Source organism: Gymnoscopelus braueri, assembly GCF_963280865.1.
Source record: "Gymnoscopelus braueri genome assembly, chromosome: 22".
NCBI lineage: Eukaryota > Metazoa > Chordata > Actinopteri > Myctophiformes > Myctophidae > Gymnoscopelus > Gymnoscopelus braueri.
Window position 1 is genome coordinate 26,593,301 of NC_137624.1, and position 26,927 is coordinate 26,620,227.

At 42.4% G+C, this 26,927-nt stretch overlaps 1 protein-coding gene across 1 annotated transcript in view; it reads right to left on the reverse strand.

Annotated features, from left to right (window-relative positions):
* The window catches only part of astn2 (astrotactin 2), a gene marked incomplete at both ends in the record, with an annotated part of 625,858 nt that overhangs the window by 392,377 nt on the left and 206,554 nt on the right, over nucleotides 1-26,927 (reverse strand). The window contains one exon of the mRNA XM_080420257.1: nucleotides 21,956-22,111. Within this exon, the coding sequence (XP_080276383.1) occupies nucleotides 21,956-22,111 (156 nt within the window). The remainder of the gene's footprint in view (nucleotides 1-21,955; nucleotides 22,112-26,927) is intronic.

The window sequence follows — 26,927 nt, forward strand, 5'->3', positions numbered from 1 at the left end:
TAACATTAACTCATTTAGACCTGGAACGCATCCGTGTCATTTTAGATTTCTTTGGCTATTCAAAAATAGCATATATACAAGCTCATAGCGCGGCACCGAGTGCCACGCTATGAGCTTGTAGATCTGCTATTTTTTGACCTGGCCTCAGGTGGCCTCAGGTCTAAATGGGTTAAGACTAAGAGTATTAATATAAGTCATAATAGATTATAATAACACATTAAAATAAAACGAAAAATAAGAGAAGGCATACTGCAATAAAATGCTAAATACCTTGACCTTACCACTACCAGAATGTATTGTTTGCCGTTTTAATTGACATTTGATAAAAGATGTGTTTTCTCCATGCAGAGGAATAGTACAAAACTTTGAATGTGAGAGAGCAAAAAAAGGTTATGAGAGAGTGAATGAAAAGGATGTACAGTATGGAGTGAGAAAAGGGAGGGGGAAATAAAACAGTGAAGAAAGAAAAGAGTGAGGTTGAGGTGACAATAAAAAAAAGCAAAATATTGACGCTGGCATGCAGAAAGCTTGTATCTCCATATTCTCTCCATGCATTATTTTACACTTTGGCTATACAAAAATAGCAAATATACAAGCACTCGGTGAACTTGTAGATCTGCTATTTTTGAAAAATCGTGAACATTTGTGAAAATCTTTGACATGAAAAAGTTTGAGAACCACTGACATAGTAAAACAAACAAAAAATTTGATTTAGAAGACATTTTGTAGAATTGGCCTCATGTCTTAATGGGTTATGGCCAATCTAAAAACTCACAATGAGTCGTGATGCGACACATTGATTGAAATAAAACTATATTTGAACACATGTATTTATTTCTTTTTTTCACTTCCTGAAAAGTAACAGTTTTGGACATACAAGGTTTTCCCCCGACTGTGACAATATCATATACCGTAGATAGATTTATAAACTGAAGCAAGGCGGACAGAGAAAAAAAAAAAAGGCTGGTGGTGGATGGCACACTGAAAGAGATGGCACATGTAGATGAGTTAGACACAGATGGTCAGGGTGAGAGATAGTCAGAAGGTGAGGGAGACTGTTTTCCAATCTCGCCTGTAATGAGAATGCTTTAGGGCTGTGGGAAAGCAGGGAAGCGAGGTAGAGATGAGTTCATTCTGAGCAATAAAAAAGGAATCATTTGCTGCGGTGGGGGAGGAGATATCACGCTACGGTTGAATCAGGGTACACCAACACACCTAGGTACACACCATCACCATGCAAGCCTGTGAACCTCATCTCCACTGAGACATCATACAGAGAAAGAGAAAGAGAGAGAACAAAATAAGTAGTCATTTCTGTATTACATTGAGTTTCATGAGCATGGCTAGGGTTTTCTTTCTTTTTTTTTTGCAAGCCATAGACAGTTGAAAGTGAGTTGAGTTGAAACTGATTCACTTCAGACTCACTTCAAACAGATAATGGAAGAATATACCAGTATTACAAATGCTTATTCAGACCAAACGGAATGGAGGAAAAGGTATAACCTTAATATGAATGACTTTGCAGATCATTTTATTAAAACAAGCCCCATTGGTTTACTACTATGTGTGTAACCACATGAACCCTAGCGTCCCTTATTTTCAGCAAAGAGATTTGGTGTAGGGGGGGAAAGGAGGGGGCCTATGTGTAAGTGGTTAAGCGCATGCCCAAGGACAACAATGTAAATGTACAGCTGTGCATGCATCTATATGGGTGTATGGATGAGAGTGATCTTGATGTTATTCATATGCATCTTAAATTGGCCCCTCTACATCAAGGGTCTTCAACAGGGGGGGTCCGGGACCCCTAGGGGTTCCTCAGAGTTACTACAGGTGGGCCGCCAAATCTTTGGGATATTATTTTTTACATTAACCACTTGAACCCTCGCATGAGCATCCCTTCTGGGGAGAACTTCTGGCAAAAATAGCAGATCTACAAGCTCACAACGCCTCGCGCTGCGAGCTTGTAGATCTGCTATTTTTGGCAAAGAGGTATAGGTGTAGAGGGAAGAATTTGCAGACCAAGTAAAAAAACAAAAGTTTAATCAATGATACAATTTTATACTACAATATAGAGGGGGTCCCTGGTTCATCTCTCTCTCAGCTAGGGTCCATGGGCTGAAAACGTTGACGATCCCTGCTCGACATGCTATCTGTGGGTCATTTGCACATATATGGATGCTGCAGTGTGAGTATACATGCTCATGCAGTGTCTAGGGGTGTGAATCTTTTGGTATCCCAAGATTACACTTGATTAGGATTCCAGGGGTCACACAAAATTGATTGAAAGCAATTCACACCACTTTCCAAGGCACAGACATTGCTCTGAAAATGTATATAATTCGGTGTCCAATTATTGCCCGCACATCCTAGATGACTGAGGTCAAGAACAGTTAGCTTGCAAATCATTTACGTATATAACATTAGGCTGACATTAACTGTATTTCTTCCTGCTCCATTTTAACAGCCAGTGACAGACACAGCCCACTAGTAGCCGCACTGCGTTTTGCGCAACAACTATGGAAGCTGCATGGGAAGGCAAGTCAACATTACTCACCCCTAGTAGTGTCACCAAACAGAGAGGACATTACACTATCTGTTCAACTACAATACTGGGAGAAACATGCTCTGCTGAATGTTCTATGATTTACCTCCACCAGGCCGGGACGGCCAGGAGCAGGGATTATGTTTTCTCCTCTCTGTCTGTCTGTCCGTCCGTATGTCAATGAGCAGGGAAACTCTAGCACCGCTGGAATGATCGGCATGAAACTTGCATACATAGGCCTACCCTGTAGGCCAAGGAAGAACCGGCATCCCAATTCTTTCAATTCATGCTCATGGTGGTGCTATAACAGGCCGCGTCACATTTTGGCCTATAACTCTTGAACCGTAGGTCATACAATCAGTGTCAGTAGGTCTGATATATGAGTGGGTTTCACCCGTCAGCTGCAGGGGCGTCGAACGGGGTCAGACCAGACAGGGAGCCTGCCTCTCTGTCTGTTGGTTTTGTCTTATGATTTGGTCATAACATGGTATCAACAGGTCCAATATGATCAACAGACATCAGCTTCCCTGATTGGCCGGTCCAACATATCAGCTCTGTGGATTGGACAAGCTTTGCATGACATTTGCGCCAATGCAACATTAAGAGTGGTAGCAACTCTCCTTTTTACAAAGCAGAATTTCACAGTTACGATTTGAACATTCTGGTGTTCCTGTGTGAAATGTTTTGCTGGACGGTGCATCTCACGAAAGGACAACAGATATTCAACCATGCTGCTGTGGCAGTGGGGCGCAAGGTGTACTCCTTTGGGGGGTGCTGTGTGTACAACACAGATCAGATTGGTGTGCACATCTTCAACACTGTGTCTTTGCGTTGGATGAATTTTACCCCCGTGGCAGTTGGAAGAGAAGAAGGCCCCCTTGAGGTTCCCTGCACTCGATGGGGCCACACAGCTGTGATCATCGAAAATGTCATCTACATCTGGGGTGGGATTCATCTATACACAAGTGCTTACTGCAACATGCTTTATGCATTCGATGTCGACACCCACAGGTGGTTCAAGCCTGAGGTTTCTGGGACTGTTCCAGAGGCGAGTGATGACCACTCGGCCTGTGTCTTGGGGAAGGTTATGTATATCTTTGGAGGATACAACCGGGTGACTACGTACCGATGTACTAACGACATCCACAAGTTGTACATCACCACAATGGTCTGGTCTTTAATTAATACCAGAGGTACTCCGGCGCCCGTTTCAGTATGCCACTCTGCCACCATCATCGGGACAAAAATGTTCGTATTCGGGGGCCAAGGGGACCAATTAGAGGACTACTACAACAAGATTACAGTGTTTGACACAGAGACCAACTGCTGGCTGAGCACGCCTTCTGCCAAGCTTCTTCCAGAAGAACACAGAGGTCATTCAGCCTTTGCCTACAATGGAGAGCTGTACATATTTGGTGGTGAGAAACTGAACCGGTGTTTAAACGATGTCTGGAAATTCAGTCCAGAGACCTTCTCCTGGAAGAAGGTTCTGCCCAAGGGGAAAGGCCCGAGTTCATGGATGTACAGGATGTGCTGCTGCATGGTGGGAGATCATATCATCCTCTTTGGAGGACACAGGTACATATATAAACCCGATAATGACCTGTACATCCTGGACTTAAGTCCCAGTCTGAAGATGTTATGCAATGTAGCCGTTATTCAGTGCGGTCTGGAGCATTCGGGGCTCCCACATGACATCCGGTGGGAACTGGCAGCCATGACTACCAACAGCAACAGAAATCAAATAAAATGAATGTGCTGCCAACAAGCACGCTGCTAAACCCCTGACCCCTCAGACGTCAAGCACTACAGACCGGTATCACTTCTTCCCTTTCTTTCCAGGACACTTGAGCGTGTTGTTTCTAACCAGCTTCCTCTCCATCTCACAGAATAACCCGTTGGTCCCAACCAGTCAGGCTTCAAACCAGCCCACTCCACTGAAACAGCCCTCCTCACAGTCACAGAAGCACTCCATGCTGCCCAGACCCCCTCCCACTCTGCCAGCCTGTCTACTAGACAGTCAGCAGCCTTGGACACGGCTTATGCCATCAGTTTCTCCTGAAACACCTTTTCTGACCTTCGCATCACTGGGATGGCTCTCAAGTGGTTCTCCTTCTCCCTGACTGGTCAAAGACCCACCAGGTTTCTTGGAAAGGCTGGCGTTCACCCCCCCCACCCCCCACCCCCCGCATCCTCTTGACCAAGGTCCCCCAGGGGTCTGTACCTGGCCCCATCCTTTTGTCCATCCACACCAAATCTCTTGGCTCTGTCATCTCTGCTCACAAGCTCCCCTATCACTGCTATGGTGATGACACTCTGGCTCCCAAACTGGAATAATGTCCCCATTGCAGTAAGAATTGCAGACTCACTTCCAATGTTCCGCCGTAGTTTGAAGAAGACTCAACTCTTCAGACTCCACCTCACCCCCTAGCACTTCTCACTCCTTTTTTTTTATGTTGAATGTTATGAATGTTATTTAGATGTTGTTTAGACCGATGCTAGGTTCTTTGTTGATCTGGTATCCTAGTTTCTTTGAGGCAATACATTGTTCTCACTGCACTCAATGATGAATTCAATGATTCTTACTCTGCTTATTTCGACCTTGCATTTGTAAGTTGCTCTGGATACGTGCATCTGCTAAATGCTAAAATGCTAAAATTGTAATTGTGAAATTTACAAAAGAAATACAAAACTATTACAAAATACAGATAAAGATGAATAAATACATTAAAACAAATGAATGAAAAGAATGAATGAATGAACAAATAAAACAAATAAAACAAATACAACGAAACAAAACAGCAAAAAAGGTGATGCTAAACAAACTCGACAACCTCGGCCTACACCCTGGCTCTTCTATATCCAGCGAGACTTCAAATGCTGGGCAAAGACAGGAAAAAAAGGTTGTCCAACATCAGCAAGGCCGCTGACTTTGTGGCAGCATATCAAGCTCCATCTAGACCAATCTGCATTCTGCTGTGGCTAACAGGATAGCCTACCAGCTACCAGGCCTGGATTAACACACGGAATAACAGGACTGCAGCCCGGGGCATTAACCTCCAGGGGGCACACATCCTCTAGGCAGTGGCAATCAAATATGAATAATCAAATATATTTCCCCTTCCCATCCCCTATTTCGTGCCTCGGTGTGTGTGTGTGTGTGTGTGTGTGTGTGTGTGTGTGTGTGTGTGTGTGTGTGTGTGTGTGTGTGTGTGTGTGTGTGTGTGTGTGTGTGTGTGTGTACATGCGACATGCGTGATGCGTGAACGCAAAATGAGGCTTCAGACCTCTCTGACAGACGCATTTAGGGACAGCAATCTTGTCTGTACTTTGGAGCTGCAAGTTGATCTTCTTGACCATAAACTGTACCAGTCAGCAGCTGTGAGCTTTTGCGTGTATATCACTCAGAGATGACAGAGACTACTGTATGTTGTGTTCATTTTAGTCATCGATTGGTATCAGAATTAGACGACAATATAATAAAAAAATTAAAAAAAAGATCAACAAAACTGATGGGCTGATAATCACCAAACATTGTATGCATCTTGCCAGTAGGCCACAAAAGTGCCTGCCCTATTTGTCTTTCATATTCAAAATATTTAACCTTTAATTGTATAAAGGAAGTCATTAGGGCTGTCATCGTGCTGACCCCTTGCCCATATTTGGAATCATGTGTCAAAGATACGTCATATACGACGACGTCATAGCTGACCGATTTCACAGACTGGTCACATGATTTACGAGATCCACATTGAAGCCGAGTTCAAGATCCACATTGTCTATGTGTATCCCCCGAGATCCACATCATTTCCTGGTTTTTAGTTAAAATAATCTTGACCCCATATTCGCAGGCATCTGGCTGGCATTGTTTTTTTGTTTTGTTTTTTTCTTCTTTTTGTTGTTGACACTGACAGGACACAATTGTTGATTTATTTATATTGTTTGTTGCTAAATGTATCTTTTGTCAAGTTGTACTGCCCTCTCATGCATGCAGCTACGTCTGTGGGGGACCGTACTGTTTGTTACACAGTTATGTAACCTTTACTTTAACACGGTTAATGTTTTGTGTCTTGTTAACCAACAGTTGTGGCCAATTCATTCTTTATTTCCCTACTTAGGAATCAATGCAGAAGGCCGTTTTATGATTTGAAAGCACACGCCCACTGTAATAATCTACAACATTATCCAAGTGATGGGGTGTATTTTTGTGCAGAAGGTATTGCCATTGTATAGAGACATGATGAAACTATTACACAATATGTCTCCACGTTACGTGAGATACTCACAGTATATATGAATTGAGAAATGCAGAGTAGGGTATGCAACAAGACCAAATTGTGGGGAAAAAAACATACAGTGGACACATACGTACAGTATGTGAATGAACGTTTACTCCTAAAAGATAAACTGACACTGGATAAGGCCATTCAGAATGGCAATCATGTGGAATAGACCAGAAACGTTCCAACAATGCAGTGAAAAACAAACTCTTGGCCCCCAACTCTGAACATAAGGACAGCAAATGTTACAGATGTGAATCCTCAAATGACCTGATACAAACAAATATTGTCTCTGTCGGGTGGAAACCTCGTCCAAGACGTACTTTTCAGGATTCAAATTCAAAAGTAGCAGATCTACAAGCTCAAAACGTGTCGCTTCGTGGTGCGTTTCGAGCATGTGGATCTGATACTTTTTGTGTGACACTGTAGTATGATGAAGTATTTTAATTCAATTAAATTGAATTGACGAAAAAACACAAAAAGTTCAATTATGGAGAAGTTTGCAGAAGTTTCTGCCCGAGCAACGATATGCAAATCCTACAGAAAGGCACTACTCAGGTCAAAAACATGAGGTGAGAGAGGTGATTATTCTGAAAGATGCTGAACCCACAGAGAGGAAAATAATGTGTACTATAGAATTAGGTACATTCCCATAACAATTGAGATGATGATAGTAGATACCGGATCTTCAGTTTCTGCCTTCTCATGTTTATCAGAACTCCTGTAGCGCACAGAGATTCCTCTGGTAATGCACTCAGGACAGAGAATTCCAGTACTATAGGCACTTCATGAATGGATGTGATGCTCCAGCCTCTTTTTACATCGTGCGGGTTCGGGTTCACTGCTGCTGGTGTTATACTGTATTTGAGACAAATGACATCTTCTTTGTGGGAAACAAAGTGCCTATTAGATGAACCAACCGAGTTCGGGACCGACCAGGGGCCCTTTGTGGCAGCTCCCCACAGGCCCTATAGGAGTGGTTCTCAAACTTTTTCGTGCCAAGGACCCCAAAATTTACACTTATTAGCCCGCGGACCCCCATTTGAAAAGATAAGCCAGGGACCCCCATAAGAGAAGATTTTTACGGCTCTAGCAGTGATTCTCAACCATTTTAATTTCAAGGCATTAGGCTACGGACCACCATTTAATGGCATTTCTGTCTCTGGGACCCCAATTTATATTGTAAAATCAATGTTAATGTTACTCAGAGTGTACCAACTTTGAGAACCAATGCCCTATAGGACCGGGGAGGGTTTTTTGAAACAAAGTTGTCCAACTGCAAGTTTGGCATGAACGAGGCAAAACAGGCTCGACCAATGGGCTCGACTCACAGGCGTGTGCGTGGAGGTAAGTTTGTGAAGGATACTAATGCACATGCTAATGGGACCACGACGATGTCATCAAACCCATTGGCCCAAACCCTGAAGGAGGGGAGCATGGGCTGGGTGAGCAACTCCTTGAAATTAGTGGATGGGATTTTCTATGCCTCCAGATATACCAATGCATTGTCCGGACTCAAACTTGTATTGGTGCCTTAAGATCCAAGGATGCGCTGGTACAGTCTGTAATTGCCAACTGTATGTCCTGTCAGCTGAATGACAAGGCTTCAAGAACTGCCCCTGCACCGATGGACCAAAGCAAAAGCTTGCACTAGACATTGTCAGCCCATTCGAGACCGGCCCTGCTGACTGCAAGTTCACCGTTTCCATGGCGGACTATACTATTCATCTTTCTCTCTATTCAGCTTCATGAGGTCTGTGTTAAAAAAGAAAAGGAAACCACTGCTAACCCCCTCAGAACTGTCCTGACACGAAAGTGCTATGAATTGTTGTGCAAAGCACAGGGCGCACCGGCCAGTTTCCTTTTGGGGCCCATGTTAACCAATTGTACTGTCTAAAATCCAACAGTACATAAAACTGAATAAATAAACGTGTTATTAAGGTTTAAATATGTCAATTATTATCAGTACTGACCAGGAAGTGAGACACATGGAACAGCAAATATAATCCTGGTGTTGACCAAACTTAAACAAGTTAATAAACGGTAATTGGTGGCTGTATCAGTACAATATATATATATATATATATATATATATATATATATATATATATATATATATATATATATATATATATATATATTGCGAGGAATACAAATAACACACTCCAACACGGGGACTGCGCTTCTGTTTGCCCAGCAATTCACAGCACTTACGCGTCCACTATGAACCTGCCATCAGAAGGAAATGTGTGCGTGCGAAAAAGAACAGAGGAAAAAAAAAACATGCATACAAGCTTGTGCGTGGCTGTGCGTGTTTATGTTTGTGTTCAAAGATCTGGGCTTGTGTCTGTCCATGCATAAATATCCGTGTGTGCATCTCAACTGACAGCAACACCCTAGTCCCTACATGGCTCTGCCAATGCTAATCACATTAAGGCAGAGCCCCAGTCAGCAGTCACACCGTTCAACATCAGTGGACTAAACATTTCCTACCGACAGCCAAAGCAAACGGGCATCTCCATTTATATTGAATGAAACTCACATGACACCTGTGGAAACCACTAAGCCGGCTAAAACCTAATGAGCAATGTGGCAGCTGTGCCAAGTTGCTCATTATGTTTGCTTGGGTGTATTTATCTTTATCCTATTTCAGCAGACACGCGACAGATGTTGAAATTCATTGGGTGTCAACCTTTTAACGTGCCGGACAAATAGCCCACCAAAGTGGCACACTCGGAAATTAGGTGACAACTGCTCTGAAGCAGCGTGAGTTATTTTTATTAGGCCGAGGAAGCTTCATCAGCAATTGATTAGCCACCAAATTGCAGGCAAATGTAATGAAAATGTGATGGGCAAACGTTAGCCACCTTTTGAAAAGGCTGAATCTGCTGCAAAATGTATAAAATCTTCCATGGCTTACCACAGGATTTGAATGGAATAATATAGAGAATATAAGGTAGAAAAAGGCCACTAAAGAGCATAAATACATTAGCTAGAGAGTGTAAAACAAGTAATTTACTGGGAGGTTTAGATGGCTGAAATCATATTGCACAGCTTAAATTGCAATCCTTTAATGAAAATCATGGAAATTCTCTACAGATAATGTATCCTCTATTGACTTTCACAAATCTACATACACTTGCAGCTCAACTTACTTGGTGTTTCATGCTCACTGCGTAGCAATGCAAAATCAGTCCAATCTCCCCATTCCCACCAAATACATAGAAGGTTACAGTCATTGTCACCAATAGACCCTCAATTATTTTCAGGTAAATACATCAGGTTTATTGGTCTATTGTTTAGCTTATAGCTGTTTTTGTATTTTGTCGCGATGCAACAATGTTGAGGAACCAAACAAGAATTTTACTCTTGTATACTTGTGTAAAATATTGAATCTTTGTGTAAAATACAGACATGGATCGGCACTCAGCAAAGCACCTCCATTCCAATGTGAACAAAAGGTATTATGGTAAATAATACATTTATATAGTGCCTTTCTCCACTGTGATGTACAATGTGTATTACTTTCGCACGCTCACACACTCTCCAAGGACTTCTTTTGTCATTCAAAAAACCCTTTAATGAAGAAAAAGTTGGCATGGTCTGCAGCCTGCTAGATAATGTGTGAATCTACTCTTATGTAGCCACAGCCCTAATGTCATCAACTCCACCAGGCCGAGGGCAGGGCTGGAAAAGTGCCTTCACTTCTGAACTACGTCGTAGAAACACTCGTTTTCCCCCCGGATTCCACAGGCAACGCAAGACTTGTACGCACAACCACACTTTGCAATTTCTCCAATGATTTTTTCACTACTTTCATAGACTGGCTTTTCTAATTTCCTTTATTATTTTTGTCAATTTAGACAGATATGGGGGTCTGATTTGTATTCACACATTTTATTAAGAATCATTGCCTTTCCCCCATTGCCCTGTGCCTTTTAATACAGTGCATGCACACAAGAGCAAAACAACATCATCACATGCACCATAGACACAATGATGGAGGGAGGTAGGGGATTTGCACTCCAATGAGCAGCAGTGGCAGGGCCCCTCTCTAGTTATTAATGTGCTGTCTCTATAGTTAGTAATATGCTGTCTCTCTAGTTAGTCATATGCTGTCTCTCTAGTAACTAGAGAGACAGCATATGACTAACTAGAGTCTAGTTAGTCATATGCTGTCTCTCTAGATAGTAGAGAGAGAGAGAGAGAGAGAGAGAGAGAGAGAGAGAGAGAGAGAGAGAGAGAGAGAGAGAGAGAGAGAGAGAGAGAGAGAGAGAGAGAGAGAGAGAGAGAGAGAGAAAACACAAATGATAACCACTCAACCAACAACACAATTCTGCCTTGGAACAGAGCAGAACTGACAAAAGGCTCCTTCCGATGTCAGGAGAAAACAACAACAACTAAAAAAAACAGTTTCGGACAGGTTTCCGAACTATAGTTCAGAGAGTCAGGACAGCTGAGGGGTGCAGGAGTTCTGAGGTAAAGCTCTGAGACCACCCATCATATGTTCTGAATGACGTCAATGTGTAGTTATCACCGCCCTTGCATGCATTGGCCTTAATTGGCCTCAGAATGATTGTGGAAAAAAATATATAATTCCTCGACCACTGTTATAGTTCTAAGGTTCCTGGCACTTGCTCCAACCTTGCACTTTGTAAGTCTCTCTTATACCGTGCCTGTCATTATGTTATGTTGTAATGTACTATGCAATGGCATAATGTCTTATAATATGCTCGGACCAAGCTATGATTGTATCATGATATAAATACCAAGCACCAAACACCTTTATCCCATTTGCACAATAGGCAATATAAGCTCTATAATGATAATATATAATGCAGGTCTCAGCAAAGCACAAAAAACTGCTCATACTATGTGTGAGATGCTAGTATACCCACTGCATGCATGTCGACAAAGTGCACACAGGGCAGAAAGTCGGCTGGAAGCAAATAGAATCCTTGACACTTACTTCTGACACACTTATTTTTTTCAGTTGAAACTGCAGATAGAGCATGTCCTCGACAAGCATGTTCATGGTGACAGTGAGATGAATTGAGAGCAAACGGATCAGGTGTCAATCTTTCTTCCTACTACATGTCTCCATATATGGATAAACCAAAGCTGTTGTTTATAATGTTACGTGTACTTGTTACTTTCAACCTGGTGTCTCAAGTTTGGGCAAAGAACAGAAAATAAGAAAACAATGTTTAACCTATTAAGACCTGAGGCGATTCTTAAAAATGTTTTCTAAATCCTAACAGTTTTTTGAAAAAAATGAAGAAAAAAAACAATTTTCAAGATTTTTGAATAGCCAAAGAAATCTAAAGTGACACAGATGCGTTCCAGGTCTTAATGGGTTAAGTGTGAAAATAGCTGATCTACGAGCTCATATGACATGACATATGAATGACATGTATGATGCTCATGTGACATGTTGTGAGCTTGTAAATCTACTGTTTCCGCCACACGTCACCACCACACTAGTGTTGTTGCTTTTTTACCCCCCCCCCCCCCCCTTTAATCCCTAATTTAGTTATGCCAATTAATTCCTCCCCGCACATAATTTCTGTGCGTTGTCATTGCTGTTGTAACCCACTGGCTCACCTGCATGCCAGTGAGGAGCCCCCACAAGAAGCACGTAGAGCCTTCGTTCTACTCCTCCCGCCCGACACTCCCAGCTGACAGGTGCCGCCCCAGCCCGTAGGAGTATGTGTGCAGTGACAAGTATCCCCTCTCTCCGCCCTGCTTCCCTCCCCCGAACACGGGCCAATTGTGTTCTTATGGACGCTCGACAAAGCCGGAAGCACCGCTGTGGATTCGAACCCCCAGACTCCGTGGTGGTGGGCAGTTACTGTGCCACCCAATCGCTGACACCTCAACATTTTATTGCAGCTTGTTTAACCCATTAAGACCTGAGGCAATTCTTTAAAAAAATGGAAATCCTAACAGTTTTTTGAAAAAAATTAAAAATATTTGTTTTCACGATTTTTCAAAAATAGCAGATATACAAGCTCGTAGCGCGGCACTCGGTGCCGCGCTATGAGCTTGTATATCTGCTATTTTTGAATAGCCAAAGGCATCTAAAGTGACACAGAAGCGTTCCAGGTATCAATGGGTTAAATCGGGCCAGTCTAAGCAGACTGTAGTGTTCAGTAGGCCTAATAATAAATCAGATCTTAGGAGCAGTTTTCTTTCTTCCTTTCATTTTTAACGTGCATCTGCACCCAGCATCACATAATGGTATAACAGGTGTATGGTAAAACCTATTGGTGGAAACTGGTATTGCATGATCAATATCGGTATCGGTTGATATGACCATGGAAATATGGATATTGAATATTGTACATCTCTAGTGCTAATGGTGAATGGATCGTCTTACTGCTAGCATGTAGGGTTGGCTCTCAATACAAAGCTGAGAGGCAAACGCTGAAGGCAAGATGGGGTGGAATGAGCAGCGCAGGCAATGCATTTGACATGGTGACAAAGTATTCATTATTAAAACATTAAGACAGCCTGTCTTTCAAAAGCTTTATTTCCACTAAAGAGTCCATGCAATTATCCACCAAGAGTCAATGCAATTATGAACAGCTCCCTCCCTGTGGCACTGCCCACTTGTTTTAAGAATGAATGCATTAGTCCAGCCACTCTTAACACATCGGGTGCCAAAACCGTAAAATTACGTGTTTTCAAAGAGTAGCGCTTTGGTGCCGAAATCGTTTTTTTTTCCACAAGTGCCAAAAAATCTGGCTCCCATCCGCTTCCATTCTATCTCCTTGCTAAAAACCTCTGTATCCCCTTAACATTTTACAGTGGGCAAAACGAGTCATTCTCGATGCGCGATCGCTCCGCAATGGTGACTCGCATGAGAAATGTTGTTGTTCCAGGCTTTAGCCAGGACCATCCATTGCTGTGCATGCATGCATTGTTTACGTGCGTGTGCTCACTGTGGAGTCCACAGCTCTAAACAGCGCAGCGTTGCAGACGGTGAGATTTCTGGCACCGAACGTAATCTGTTATTATAAAATTCTGGCACCTGATGTGTTAAAATGAATAATTCTACTGTTCTCAAAACTATCCTTTTTATTTAAAGTTTCTGGTTAAGACTGTGACCAATCCAATTTGATCAGGTCAAATGCAGAGCACATTTCCTCATGGGGATCAATGTCAAGTGAATAAATCATCGTTGCAAATAATGAACAAGGGGATTGTCCTTTTCCCTGGAGCGACTTTATGAAGTGACAAGCGTTTGCTTTTTTGATCTCCATTTCAGTGTGGTCCTCAAGCATGAACACAGTCTTCTTTACACTCGAGTCTTCTTACGTTTTTTTTTCCCCCTGGTTTTTCTTGCCTTCCGTTATGGATAGTCACAGACTGGAGAGACAGGAAACAGGGTCTGAGTCAGGGAGTGAAATGCACCAAGGTTCCACTCGGCCCAGGAATCGAACTGGGGACTCGCTGTCAGGCATCGGAGCCAATGTGGAACGCACCTTGACATGCAGCTATCAGCCCCCCGACCCCACTGGAGTCTTCTTGAAACCGTCTCAAATGCAATCTCTGTCACTTCATAAAGTTATTTTCATCACAAATATAAATGACGGTGACCAAAGCAACAGTACAGCTCTATGACTTGTTTTATAGTGTTCACTGTTCAGCTTGGGTTCGTATAAGAATGGTGCTGTCGGCAGTGTCCACTGACCTAAAACAGGTTTGTGTGGAATAAAATGTTGTGGTCTGCTGCCACTATCAGACAACACTAGATAAATATGTCACTGTCACAAAATTCACTACAATACTTTTATCTTTTAAATCATGTCATATGAATTTGTTGCTGTGCATCTACAGTATATGTGTCGGGCTGACACAGTCAATCCTAGCCTGGGACCAGACAAATCTGCCAGTGCAAAAAAAAGAATTGCCCTCTGTGATTCTGGGGTGACCAATCAGGGCCCAGTATTCAAATATGGGAGACTGTAATTGATTGTTGGTTGTAGGTCTGTTTCACAACACTGTTCACAATGTGCCCGTGAAACCAAGGGGACCGCCCACCCAACTTCTAGACCAATCACAGCGGCAGGGTGATTTCGGTTAGTAAAAACAGAGAGATGCGTTGGGGTGAGCGGAGAGACCCTTATCACCACGGCTCAGTGACGTCATGCTGTAGTTTTCCAACCACCGCGGGCGGTGAGAGGGTGATCAACTAAAAGTGGAGTATGCGTCCATCTTTATACTACCAATAACACTGCCACAAACTGACGTTTATGTAAACTAATTAGTTTGATGTCATCCATACATTACAATAACACTCACTTCAATCAAGGACACACCATGCAATAAACTTTACGATGCCTGGCTCTCACAGGCCGCAGGTAGCTACCAAATAAATGCTGAGATATGACTGCACTCCTTGCCCTCTCTTGCACGCGTGGATTTCAACTATTATAGGTCGTCCCACTCGGCGGTCCGGCAAAAATAAAATTATGCTGGCCCTTTCCTTTAAAGTTGCCAAGTGACCTTACTGCTGACGCTGTGACTGATTTGAATTATTTTGCACCTTGGCGTAGCAATAGCATTTATCACACTTATCTGGCCACACTTCTTCTTATGCACACCTCAAATACTGTGTGTCCATCACTGAGGTTGCCCCTTAATGCTTCCAATCATATAAGACTTCTTATCCTTCTTATTAATACACATATATAATTTCATCTTCACATACGATACACTATGCTTTATGTTCCAATTAAAACTGGTGACCCTAGCAGTTTCATTTGTGTTGAGGCTTACATTTTAGCAATTAAATGTATTGTAATCAAGAGTGATATGAGCCTTATTGTATTCCCTTTGAAAAAAAATCCCTTTTTTTAGCCCTTTCTGACCATGAGGTTATTCATGGATTTACCTCTTACTGTCTGCAGCTTATTAGAAAAACTTTCTAAAAGGCATTACATGGACTTACACCCTATATATATATACTGTATTTCCTGTCCTTGAAGACCGTTTAACTGTCTACAAGCCAGAGAGCATCCTCAGAAGAGTTTTTCTGTCTCCAAGTCCAGACTTAAGTTTAAAATTATCAGGTTTTAACAGTCTTGAAATGATCTACCTTGGAGCTTAGACTTTTATAAAATAAGATATAGAAATACGCCGTTTCCCCATCTGCTATTCCAATACTTTTTGCTTTAGGTTTTACTTTCATTCTTATTTATATTTTGCCATCTTCTGTTGAAAAACAGTATTTGTTTCTCCTCCAGTTCAGACAATGTCCCTCTACAGTATGTGTACTGTGGTCCCTGATGCTCTGCAGCTAACCTCCACTGTTGGCTTGGGAAGGGCACAGTATGGACAGATACATGCCTCCTACAAAACACATGGCGACACCAGCCGGACAGTGAGAAGTTTCAATGGTAGAGTGTAATGCACACAGCTTTGTGCCATCTGCTATGGATATGTTTAATTTTCCTTTCATTTATTCTGCTGTAAAGCACTTTGCAACTTTTTTTGTGATCACAATTGCAACAATCAAGAAAAGAATATGATAAATATTTAACTGGCATACACACATTCTGTGCTATAAAAAGGGTGGGCCCCCTATAGGGTGAATGGCCCAGGGCCAGAGTACGTGCAGCTTGTGGCTTGGTAATATATTCAGTATCACCCCAATGGCTGGGTCTGAGGTCTCTTGCCTGAAATGTCCTCTATCCTCATCTGAACCAAGTTCAAGTCCGTTCACCATGTTGACAGTCATTCCAGGTGAATGAAAAGAATATAAGGAAACTGATCAGGAGACAAACATTAACCCATTAAGACCTGAAGCCGATTCTACAAAAGTCTTCTAAATCCCAACAGTATTCTGAAAAACGTATGTTTCTATATCAGTGGTGCTCAAACCTTTTCATGTCAAGGACCCCCAAAATGACCTGGATTTGGCCGCTGACCCCCATCTCAAAATATTTTGTTCCAGGGACCCCCAGAAACAAAGATTTGAGTTGAAATCTTTCGCTTTAAAAGAGTATATATTCAAAGATTTGCACACATCTTTCGCGATTTTTCAAAAAATAGCTGATCTACAAGCTCATCACTCGGTGCCGCGCTATGAGCTTGTATATCTGCTATTTTTGAATAGGATGCGTTGCCGGTCTTAAAGAGTTAACAGCAGATTAGATTAGACAGTCAGGTCAGGCAGGTATCCGTGTGGGAGTTACTTCAGTATGTTTACGCTTAGCTAGCAGCATGTATAATCAGGGTACAGTACAACTTTCATAATCCATCAGGCCAGAGTACAGTCACTGTAATGCATCAGTATGTTTTTTTAACTTTTCTCTCTCTGTTCTAATTTGTTCATATTGCTTAATTAATATTTTGTCGCGTGTTTGTGTCTCGTGTCGACAATCTACACAACGTGGCTTGATGCCATTAATTATGACTATGAGCTTGTAGATCAGCTATTTTTGGCCCATGACACTGGCACACGACAAAGTATAACATCAGTTGCACATGCACAAGCACACACGTGTGCTGGCGCACGCTCACGTGCACACACAAAGCTTGGCAATGGCAGTAGATCAGCTGCATGACCTGTCACAGAGAAGCGATGGGCTGTGGACTCATAGCTGTAATCATTGTGTTTTGTCTGGAGTGGAGATTGAGGGATTCTGGCAGAGAGCAGCCGAGCACAGAACAAATTCAGGCACCATCAACGTGCCACAAAACACACACACACACACACACACACACACACACACACACACACACACACACACACACACACACACACACACACACACACACACACACACACACACACACACACACACACACACACACACACACACACACACACACACACACACACACACACAGGCATTTATTGCCCAGCAATACATAGACAATCACAGACTATCTACCTGACTGTGCGTGTGTGCTTCATGCACGCAGGCAGACGCACACGCACACACAGGCATGACCACACAGCCCGTCTGGTATTTATTGCTAACAAATACACAGACAGTCTCTGTCTACTTACTGAATCTTTAGTTAGAAACAGCCCTACGAAAAGCATGTGCGCGGCTGCACGCGCACACAGACAGAACAGAGCGCACGCACGCACGCACGCACGCACGCACGCACGCACGCACGCACGCACGCACGCACGCACGCACGCACGCACGCACGCACGCACGCACGCACGCACGCACGCACGCACGCACACACATCTCATCTTACTAAGCCAAAAGATGTACATCAAAACACTACCATTGCTCCTAGCCAGCATGGAAAGGCATTAACTCAGCGCAGCAGGGAATAAGGTACACAAAGGTACGTACATGCAAATAAGGTAGACGATTGTTATAGAAAAAAAAGGGAGAAAAAGCTCACGACAAAACTGTGTGGTGACTTATGTCAGCACACATTTGTGTCATGTTGAGTGAATATGTCACTCAACATGGTATCTACTGTAGACTAAATGTTTTGTCTTGGTATTTTAGACAGCAGTGAGTCTATTCTAGCTCAGTGAAGTTGTTCTGTTACTGTAACTAAGACTAATGGTAGTGTTGTAATTGAAGTCGTTTAGTGATACATACAGTACGAATTAAGGTCACAAAATAACTTTCCATTAGAGATGACATCATACTTATCTCTGACACTAGCAATATATCTCTGCTGTCCGGCAGAAACCAGCTAACTCCAAAATGTAAATTTTTCAGGAAATGAAAAAAAGTGGAGTTAGGAGGTTTTGTTCATCATTGATAAGAACAGCTGAATGGACGGGTTGGAGGTCAAAAGGGGGTGGAGCCTGGAGTCAGCAAAACCAGCTAACTCCGGTGGAGTTAGCTAGTTTAGCAGAAAGTTTGAGGATCCAATGGAGTTAGCTGGTTTTGTCGGAAGCCCTTTTTAATGCTTTTCATTGGTTCAATATTTGTTTTACCAACACACAGACGTAAAGGGTCTTCAATGCATAGAGGTATAATATAACTAATATAGCCCCCAGCTATCATTTCAATGAATGTGCTCACTGGCGTTTTGAAGCACCCGGAAACCTGCCGGAAGTAGAATTATTGGTTCGATTTTGACCCCCCATAGAGTTATGAGCATGCGCACTAGTGTCCTTTTTGCGTTCTACGGCAGCCCGTGTGTCAAGGATTGAACGCGAGATATTTATTAAATACACTCGAGATGCATATTTATATGTAAATGCATATGTATGTATGTATAATATGTTTACATATTTATATGTATAAATATAAATATCTCTCAGTATGTTTTGCGCGTGCATGTATTTCTCCCAGCCTGCAGTTCCAGCTTTGGCCACTGGGGTGGCAGCTTCAATGTTTCTCAGCAACTCTGGGGGCTTGGTTCAATGGCCCTGATTTATGGGGAAAAAAATGCAAAAGCGTCAAAATGGAGTTAGCTGGTTTCTGCAACGAAAAGGAGAACTTAAAACAAACCAAAACAATTCATATGATCTCACAAACCTGATGTCACTGTCTGTCTGTCTCTCTCTCTCTCTCCCTCTTCACTGCTCAGCCTTTATCCTTGATAGCAAGGCATGCATCATTCCTCCTTAAATTAATGCACCCTGAGCGACCTGCCGTGTTCCACTTGACTTGTTCCATTAATTCAAAAAGGAACCTGCGCACCTATATTATTAGCGTCACCCATCAGTGTGACTTGTAATAAACTGCACAGATGGTGTCCTCCGTTCCCCCCCTGTCTGTCTAGTCTCACCCAGGCAGAGCCGCGCAGCACAGGGATGGGCTGTGCCACTAAGCCAAAGGGGCCCGTCTCCAGGACGGCCCCTGGCTCATTACGATGCCAAAGTCATCAGTGACAACAAGGGAAGAAAAAAAACCGTGCAGCTGCACTCAAGCTTAATCTACTTAAAATACACCATCCATGTAAAACATGCAAATATACAGTTGGGCTTGGGGAGACAGCATGAGAAAGGGAGCTAATTTACTGCGTAAAAAAAAGCTGTGTCGAGCTGAGTTAAATGGAAAAAAAAGTTAAGTGTTTGACCAGCCCGATGCGTTCTCTCGGTCCTCCTCACCCTCGTCATATCTCGGGGGAATTTGACAACACGTTCATTTCCTTTACGCAGCACTAATCCTCTGAGCCTGGCCAATGAACTTCCCCTTTTTTACCTCGCTCCACTAATTGAGTTTCTTCCTCGACTAAGAAGTAGGAAAACAGAAATGCGCTCGTCCCACTCGCGCGTTTGTTATCCTGGACTAACCCCCTTTGTGCCGAGAATGCACTTTCACTCGCAATTAAAGACCTTTAACGGTTAACCCATTAAGACCCGGGGAAGCATCTGTGTCATTTTAAGATTTCTTTGGCTATTCAAAAATAGCATATCTACAAGCTCATAGCGCGGCACCGAGTGCCGCGCTACGAGCTTGTAGATCTGCTATTTTTGAAAAAATCGTGAACAAGTGTGCAAAGCTTTGAATATATATATTTTTAAGGTGAATATTTGTATCTTTTTCTTTCTTTGCTTCTGGGGATTCTACAAATGTCTTCTGAATCAGTTTAAAAAAAAAAAAACTGATGTTGCTATAATCAGTGGTTCTCAAACCTTTTCATGTCAAGAACCGCAAAAATTATATGTATTTGACTGCCGCCTCCATCTCGAAATATTTTGTTCTAGGGACCCCCAGCAGAAGCAAAGATTTGAGTTACAAATGTTCGCTTAAAAAAATATATATAACTCAAACATTTGCACACATTTTCACGATTTTTCAATCAGTGCCGCGCTATGAGCTTGTATATCTGCTATTTTTGAATAGCCAAAGAAATCTAAAAATGACAGATGCTTTCCCGTTCTCAATGGATTAAAGGAGATTATTTTACTACTATACCACTAAGAGGAAATCTCTAAGAATTTTGAAAGAGGTTTGTTTAGCATGGAAAAATCGTGAATACATGTCATTTGCTCAGAGATTTTAAGTACTACACCAGTATTCATTCAATCCAATGACAAATGATAACCTTTCAGAGTTAATCCCATAACAGCAAATAAGAAAAACTGCCAAATGAATCCCCTATATCCCAACGCTATCCTCCACTGCTTTCTAGCTGGCATGAGAACACTGCTGCGCCACAACACTAACACTATCATTCACAGGCAAATCATTTATCTTAAGCCACAATGATCATTAGTGCTCCGTACATTATGTAAAATATGCAAAAATGTAAGTGCATCTGTATATTAGGGTGACAAGTTAATCAATCCAGGGCCAGCAAACTGTTCAAGGTTAATGACTAATCTATAATATAGTTTCACTCTGAAATGCTAATGCGTAGAGGGTCAGAACCTATATGTTTAAGACATAACAAAAGGACAAAATAATATCCATCTACCAAAATACCTTAAAATGTGTCACACAGCCTGCAGTCCACTGAAATATGCCTCTGCCCACTCCCGCTGTACCGTGTTCTGTTTCGGAGGGACATTTACATGGTCTAGGCTAGTTTCTTTGAGGAACTACATTGTTTTCTTTGCACTCTACTTATGTGACAATTTACCCTGTTGTTTGTTGACTATGGGTTCATTCTTACTCTTGCTTATTCTGATCTTGTGCTTGTAAGTCACTGTGCATGAGAGAGAGTCTGCTAAATGCCTACATTGCAAATTGTGATTCGTTGCTGGATCAGGGCGCACTCGGAAATCTTCGAAAGAGCTCAAGGGTCCACCCCCCTCTGACCACTTAACACGGTAGCCGAACGGCTGCCGTGTTAAGTGGTCAGATGGGTGGACCGTGTGCATTTTCAATGCATGTTTGTTTTAATGATCAATCAATCGATTGATCATTCCAGCTTGGACTAATGGACTAATGGAACTAACATCATCATGATACCGATAAATAAGAACTTAAACTATACTAATACAGTAGTTTAAGTTCTTATTTATGGGTATCATGATGAAAACGCACAGTTCCTTGTTTTGTGCTGAACTCCAAGTAAAGGCATTGCGTCTGAAACTATAGGCATCGGTCTCTGCATTTGGGTCTACCCTCTGACACGGTAAACCCATTTCATGGACAATATTAGCGACCACTGACTGAATAGGATGTGTGAATATGGTCAATACATGTTTTCTATGGACAGTAATGGCAACAATGGTTCTTCTTACCTCTGGTGTGGCATGAAGGGCCCCTCTTGCGCCCCGTGGACGAGCTATGTGTGACGTGTTGAAAGTGAACCATGTCCATGGTCTGGTTGGGCGTGCGGAAACTCTCCTTGAACCTCTGCATCAAGTCCTCCACCGCCTCCTGCTTGGCGTCGATGGCTGTGGAACAGAGAGACAGAGTGGAAATGGCAGACATGTAAAATATGTCTTACACCACTTAAAATGCGGATTTCAAAGTGTGAATACTTTCACCATTAAAGGCCCTTTCAGACGGTCGTTGAGACGCGCGGAGAAGCTGAAGGGCGGAGAGGCGAGCGGGCACGGTCCCGTGAAATCCTCGTGCTCATTTCATGCTACGCATTTGTGTGTGTACATGAGGGGCGCGGCGCGATCCTCACAGATCCAAGCGAGAACGCCCGCGTCAATAGTCTGAAACGACCTTAACACCTCAAAAGTTGTGAGATGTATATCTACGCAATGCTTGCGTGAGCTTGTAAATCATCTATTGTCACTATTCGTCATACAGGACTTCACCCATTAAAACCGGGAAAGCATCTGTGTCATTTTAGATTTTTTGCGTTGGCTGCAGATGTACAAGCTCACAGCTGCGAGCTTGTACATCTGCTATTTTTTTATGTTTTTGAAAAATCTTGAAAGTGTGAGAACTACTGAGTTCACACTCCGCTGTCGGAGTGTGAACGGGTGAATGCAATGCATATTGTAAAGTGCTTTGGTTAAAAGACGCTTGAAATGGAGACCATGGAAGCAAACAAAAACCCCAAATGGCAAGTAAAGCTTCCTCTAGTGGTCCCAACAAAAACCCAATATACCAAGTAAAGATTCCTCTGGTGATCCTAATTATTTTGTTATATAAAGCTGGGTAAGAAATTTCCCTTCATATATTTACAGTCTCTTATCGAGCTGTCCCTAAACTAACCAACAGATTTTTATAATTTTTGTTCAAACATAGGCCTACTGTAATTGTACCTGTGGATGGAGCACAGGTGCAGTCGAAGCTCATCTGGTATTTAGAAAAACATGGAATGGTCTTAAAGCTTAATCTGTTCATTTGTTTTATTCTGCTGGCCACGCTGCTGTATCCATGTACACGTATGTGCAGCATACGTGTGCGTTATATGTGTAGGTGTAATGTACATTGTACCCTCTGTAGGCCTCAAAGCTACAATCTGGAACCAATTTGAATGAATACAATTGTATTAAAAAAAATATATATATATATATATTGTTTTGGCTTTTTTGCCTATTGATAGATTACAGTACACAGACATGAAATGGGGGGGTGACACGCAGAAAAGGTCATCGGGATCGGGAGTCGAACCCGCGACACGCTGTCAGGCTTTTTTACCAGCCTAGGTGCCCAGACGGTTACGCCAACCGTCCGGGCAATAGAATTGTATTTTAACCAATCTGGATGGTAGAGTATGTTAGTACAATATAACTAGCACATCTGCAGTGGTTGGAAGTGGTCTATTTACTCCATATTCCACTAAGAAATTTCAACCCTGGTAGGACTGGGTGTGAAACAAGTGTCCTTTTGCACACCTACTGGGACAGGTGCGTAGGAGCGCAAGAAACATGAAAAAATTGAAATCCTGCACACTGTCTTCCCTTACAGCAAACAAGTAGTTTAATACAAGGTTTCGGTCTAAACGACCTTCATCAGGTGTCTCTGGTTGGACACCTACTGTTTGACAATGTCAATAGTTATTTAAGCAGACGGCACACCGGAATGGACACTAGTGTGCTGCCATTACTTTTATAGTTCAGACATCATTGTAATTACCTCTCTCCATCAGGAGGTGAGGGGGGGGGGGGTATTCACTGACTGAGACACTATAGGTGAAAGGCCATGGGGTCACCAAAATCAGAAGGGTTCAGCCTGCAATCCGCCTATTAAATTAAATGAGCTATCGTGTGTGCGAAGTTGAAATGTTGGCCTGAGGGTGGCACTATACACAAGGTCGTGGGCTCACTCAAATGATGATTAGGGTTCATCCTCCAGGGATCATGAATGCTCTCAGCCAGTTTCATGGCAACCCGCCCAATAGATTTTTTTATATATCTCGTGTTTGACCCCATGACATCGTGCGGGTCACAGTCGGCCCAAGGCCCTTCTCCTACCTTGCAAAGTTCTATATGGTGTTCTAGCTGCTGTAGAGGATTTTAGGTCAGTGGGATATGACATGACAGGGATTCTAACATATACTGTATATGAGTGCGTTAGGCCGTTCACAGGTTTATATGCAAATAAAATGAATAGTGTTAGATAAAACCAAGTGATGTGGTATCTCTCTCTCTCTCGTTATTTATTTTTACAGCATGGCTCCTATGGGACAAGCCATCTAGAAATGGATCTGTGAGACTGTGTGTGTGTGTGTGTGTGTGCATGTGCGTGTGCGTGTGCCTGTGCCTGTGCCTGTGCGTGTGCGTGTGTGTGTGTGGATAGCATCACAAACTGCTGGACTGATCAGTGCTACATGTCTTGTGCACACTGCCAGTAGGATAAGGAAGTAACTCCCTGATCTTCTATCACGTTTTATATTTTTTGAAATATTTAACTTGCTTAGTTGCATACTGGAATTGCATATGGAGACGACTGACATCATACAGTAGGTCAGTGGTTCTAGAACATGTTTGGCTCAGGTCACCCTTGTAAACAACTTTTTCCATCCACGGCTTGCACCTTACATGTATGTCATCATATTACGGTATGTAAATATGTAAATCTTTCCCCCTAAGATACAGTAGCCTAAGTCACGAGGAAAACTTGAGAGAACGTCCGTTTCCATTATAGGACAGATTGAAAATAAACTTTCTACTTGACGCTTAACCCCAGCATCCCCATTCTGAGTGGAAACATTCGCCAAAAAATAGCCGATCTACAAGCTCACAACGCGTCACAATGTGACGCGTTGTGAGCTTGTAGATCGGCTATTTTTGGCGAAGAGATTTGGTGTAGACTGAAAAAGAGCGCACCAAGTACAGTGCAACTCAGGTCCGTTTTACAAAGTCAAATATGATCAAAGTGTTCTGCGGCACCCCTGGACCTGCGTCACGGCACCCTTGGGTGCCACGGCACACACTTTGAGAAAGCCTGCAGTAGGTGACTGATGTCACAGACTGGCCACATGAAGTCCGAGATCCACATGTAAGCCTTTATTAGATTCCGTCTTTTTTTTTTGTCTTCTTCTTTCTTTTCTAGCTACATCATTTTCAATTAGTAGTACCTCAGTTGACATTTTGGCAAACCCAGAAATGAGAGCCAGATAACAGCCCAATCTATTTGAAATAAAAGCATACATTAGCCTTTCAGTATCTTTGCTCCAATTGAGAATGGAGCTTTTCTTTCGCAATATTGCTTGAATGAAAGAAAGCCAACACGTTCATCATGCTAATGCTTTGTTTAAGGGTTCAATCATAGTCTAAAATGTATCTAGATCAGTTTTTCTTTTCTTAATCATTTCTTAAGGTCACCCTGATTGCATGTCGTATGGTTGGAATAATAATTTGTCAAGAAGGAGAAATGAGGGTGCCATCTGAATAATGAGGCACCATTAGCAGCCGTTTAAGAACAAAACAGCCCTAGTTAGATATGGGCTCAAACAAAACAATTGTCATACAGAGACTGATTTTGGATTGACAGTCAAGGAACAGGTATGACGATATTTGGAATCATTGGAAATGTGTAAATGCAGGTCTCGTCAGCATAGCCTTAAAACATTGCATTCTAGGGTGTGATTGTATTAATAACATGGACCATGTGCAATGGGAAAAGTGGATTGAGGCATCCATGCAGAATCAACTGTGTTGATTGACTGTTGCCTTTCATGTTGAATGTAGACAGTACAGTACGTAGAAAAAAGAAAACAAGAATAGATGCTTTGCTAGAGTGTGACGTCTGATGAGTGAGTCTAAGTGTGAGGCCATTGAGAATAGTTAACCACACTAGTCCATACTAAAAACACTGCGATAGCGAGCTATGTATAAGGTGTGGAGGAAAATCCACAAAGCAGGTTTTATTCGCACCATTGAGCAGATTTGCTGACATTGATAGGGCTGAAGCAAGCATACTATAATGCAAAACAATCCTGTCACATGCCCTTTCTTTGACAAACTACATGTCTTGTTAAGGCGACGATCCATGGCAAATACCAACAATGTCTGTGTATATTGATGTTTTTTTTAAAAGTGCTGTCTCCCCCCCACCCCAAAACACACACACACGCGCACACTATTATTTTTACACGTTATTACTTATTACTCCTCATTACCTTACTTGTATTATAACTTTTATTACTGTACATGTATTGTACCTTGTATTTTATAAGTTGAACCTTGTTAGCACACTCGACGGAGGCTGCCATACCAGCATTTCACTGCCCATACTCATATATAGGGGAATCTGATTAATATGTGAACAAAATCTTTGAATCCTGAATATTAATATGGGATTAGACCCCAGGTTTGATTAGCAGAACACCCCAGTCTGGAGTCGTATGGTTTTGTCTTAAGTTATTCTAGGGAGATAACGGCACAACTCAGTTAACATCGTTAATACCGCCATATATTGGACTAGGCCCTTCAAGGAGATGGAGAGATTTGATGGGATAGATGGAGAAATGGAGGGAGAGGAGGGTGTGAGGTGTGTGGGTGTGTCTCAGAGTTTCCCAAACCAATGTTGATTCCGTGGAGAAATACAAACTTACAGAAGTTACAGAACTATGCTGACCACTCTTTTTTTTTGGCAGAACCAAGGGCAAAAGTAATAAAGGCATGAACAATCACTTCTTAGAATCCAGGGCATGGCAAAGTCACTTAAATTAACCAAAAGAGGTACAGCCAAGTGGATATAAAGCGATGTTCTCTTTTCGGTTAATCTTCGAAATTAGGTCTCCCCGCCACCCTACAATGGATGATAGCACCGTTTGCATAGGCCGTTCCATCTGCAAATCAA